Source organism: Limulus polyphemus, unplaced genomic scaffold (assembly GCF_000517525.1).
Source record: "Limulus polyphemus unplaced genomic scaffold, Limulus_polyphemus-2.1.2 Scaffold1071, whole genome shotgun sequence".
In the NCBI taxonomy this organism is placed as follows: domain Eukaryota; kingdom Metazoa; phylum Arthropoda; class Merostomata; order Xiphosura; family Limulidae; genus Limulus; species Limulus polyphemus.
In genome coordinates this window covers 231,968-233,558 of record NW_013666681.1, presented here as the reverse complement: position 1 = coordinate 233,558, position 1,591 = coordinate 231,968, and the positions used below count along the sequence as shown (strand labels likewise).

Sequence of the window (1,591 nt, the reverse complement as noted above, 5' to 3'; positions counted from 1 at the left end):
TGTATTTTACAAAATACTAGTCGACTAAAACACAGTCAAGACAAGTTACTGTACAGACCAAAAGTCACCTTTATGTTATGTTATCCAATACACAATTTAAACATTTAAACTTTCTAACAAAAGAATTTTAATTCATGTGCATATTCTAACTTGCATACTTAAGATCAACAAGCCTGCCTATGACTAAAATTGAGGGATGAGAACAAATTATTAACTTTAGTGATAAGCTTTCAATCCTATCTTAGAGCCCATTATTAGTTTGTCAAGAAAGTTTTGAATTTGAGGAAAACTTAAAGTTTTTTTTATGAATATGTTGTTGCACTATGTTAGATATAAACAGATATGTATGAGAATGAAACCTTACCAGACATTCCCCCATTCAATCATGGTTCCTGGCTGAAAGTTGAAAAACAACAAATCAAATGAAAGAATAACAGACAAAAGGAAATAAAGTGTACAGTAAACAGAAGTTAATAGCCTAGGGTTTGATTTTAATGTTTTCATTTGTCACTTGCCAGAATACATTAATACATCACATTATATAGTTGAAAAATCATTGATGAACTGTACACCCACATAAAATTTACTGTTAAAAACATTTATAAATCCTCCACAAGAGGGTTAGTAAAGTGTTAATTAATAGTAAAGTATTTAAAACGATAAACACCAATAATGTGAAGAGCTGGTGTAATGTAAAAAAAACATTTATAATTTCAATTAAAAACTTAATGATTAAAGTGCTAGATATCTGTAATAATTAAAAACAAAAATAATTATAGTTTATGTGACAGAAAATTCTAGTTGGTGGAAACAAAATAAAATAAAATAGTTATTTATAATTCCAAATTAAACTGAGTAAAATATAATACATTTTAGTCATTCAGTAGCTGAATTCAAATGTCATTTAGTCTATACAAATGCTTTTATGAAAAAACAGAAGAATAACAAACAATAACAAATTGAATGGATCATTTAATATATTTTCATAAAAATTAACAGTTAACCAAATTACTATTTTACAATGTCACATTTGGTAAAACTGTAAAATTAATATGAAACAAAAATACAATGCATAAGCAACAATACAAATTACAATGATATAAATTAATTAAAATGATGTAAAAAGATAGCTAGAACAGAAACTAAAATTTTCATATATTTAATAAAAATATCCCTTAAATAAGCATTTCTAAATGGCCATCTAATGAAATTTACATTTATAAGATACCTCATTATAGTTGTAAAGTTCTATCAAAATGCTTAAAGGCTGCTCTTAAACACTAATTGCAACTACCAAAACAAGAAATTTGTTTACAACAGAAACACTAGTGATTGTTTAGTAATGAATGTAGATGTACGTACAGCATTATAGCACAATCTTTCTCTCCATACAATTTTCAGTTCTTACACAAGTAAATATAAATAACACACATCAGGGACTGTCACATCTGAAGAAGGGTAATATTTTAAGGTTCTTTATAACCTATTAATTCATTTTCATATTGATTTGAAAATTGTAAAGAAGCATTACTTATTTATAAAAGCTTAAAACTATTTTTAGGACAATATTATTTTTCTACACTTTCCCTTG

The 1,591-nt window shown here is 25.9% G+C and overlaps 1 protein-coding gene across 2 annotated transcripts in view; it reads right to left on the bottom strand.

Moving 5' to 3' along the window:
- LOC106461988 (protein NipSnap-like) overlaps positions 1-1,591 on the bottom strand; it is a 63,010-nt gene that overhangs the window by 29,351 nt on the left and 32,068 nt on the right. For both annotated transcript variants that reach the window (XM_013921857.2, XM_022389106.1), the window contains exon 6: positions 365-396. In XM_013921857.2, the coding sequence (XP_013777311.1) occupies positions 365-396 (32 nt within the window). The remainder of the gene's footprint in view (positions 1-364; positions 397-1,591) is intronic.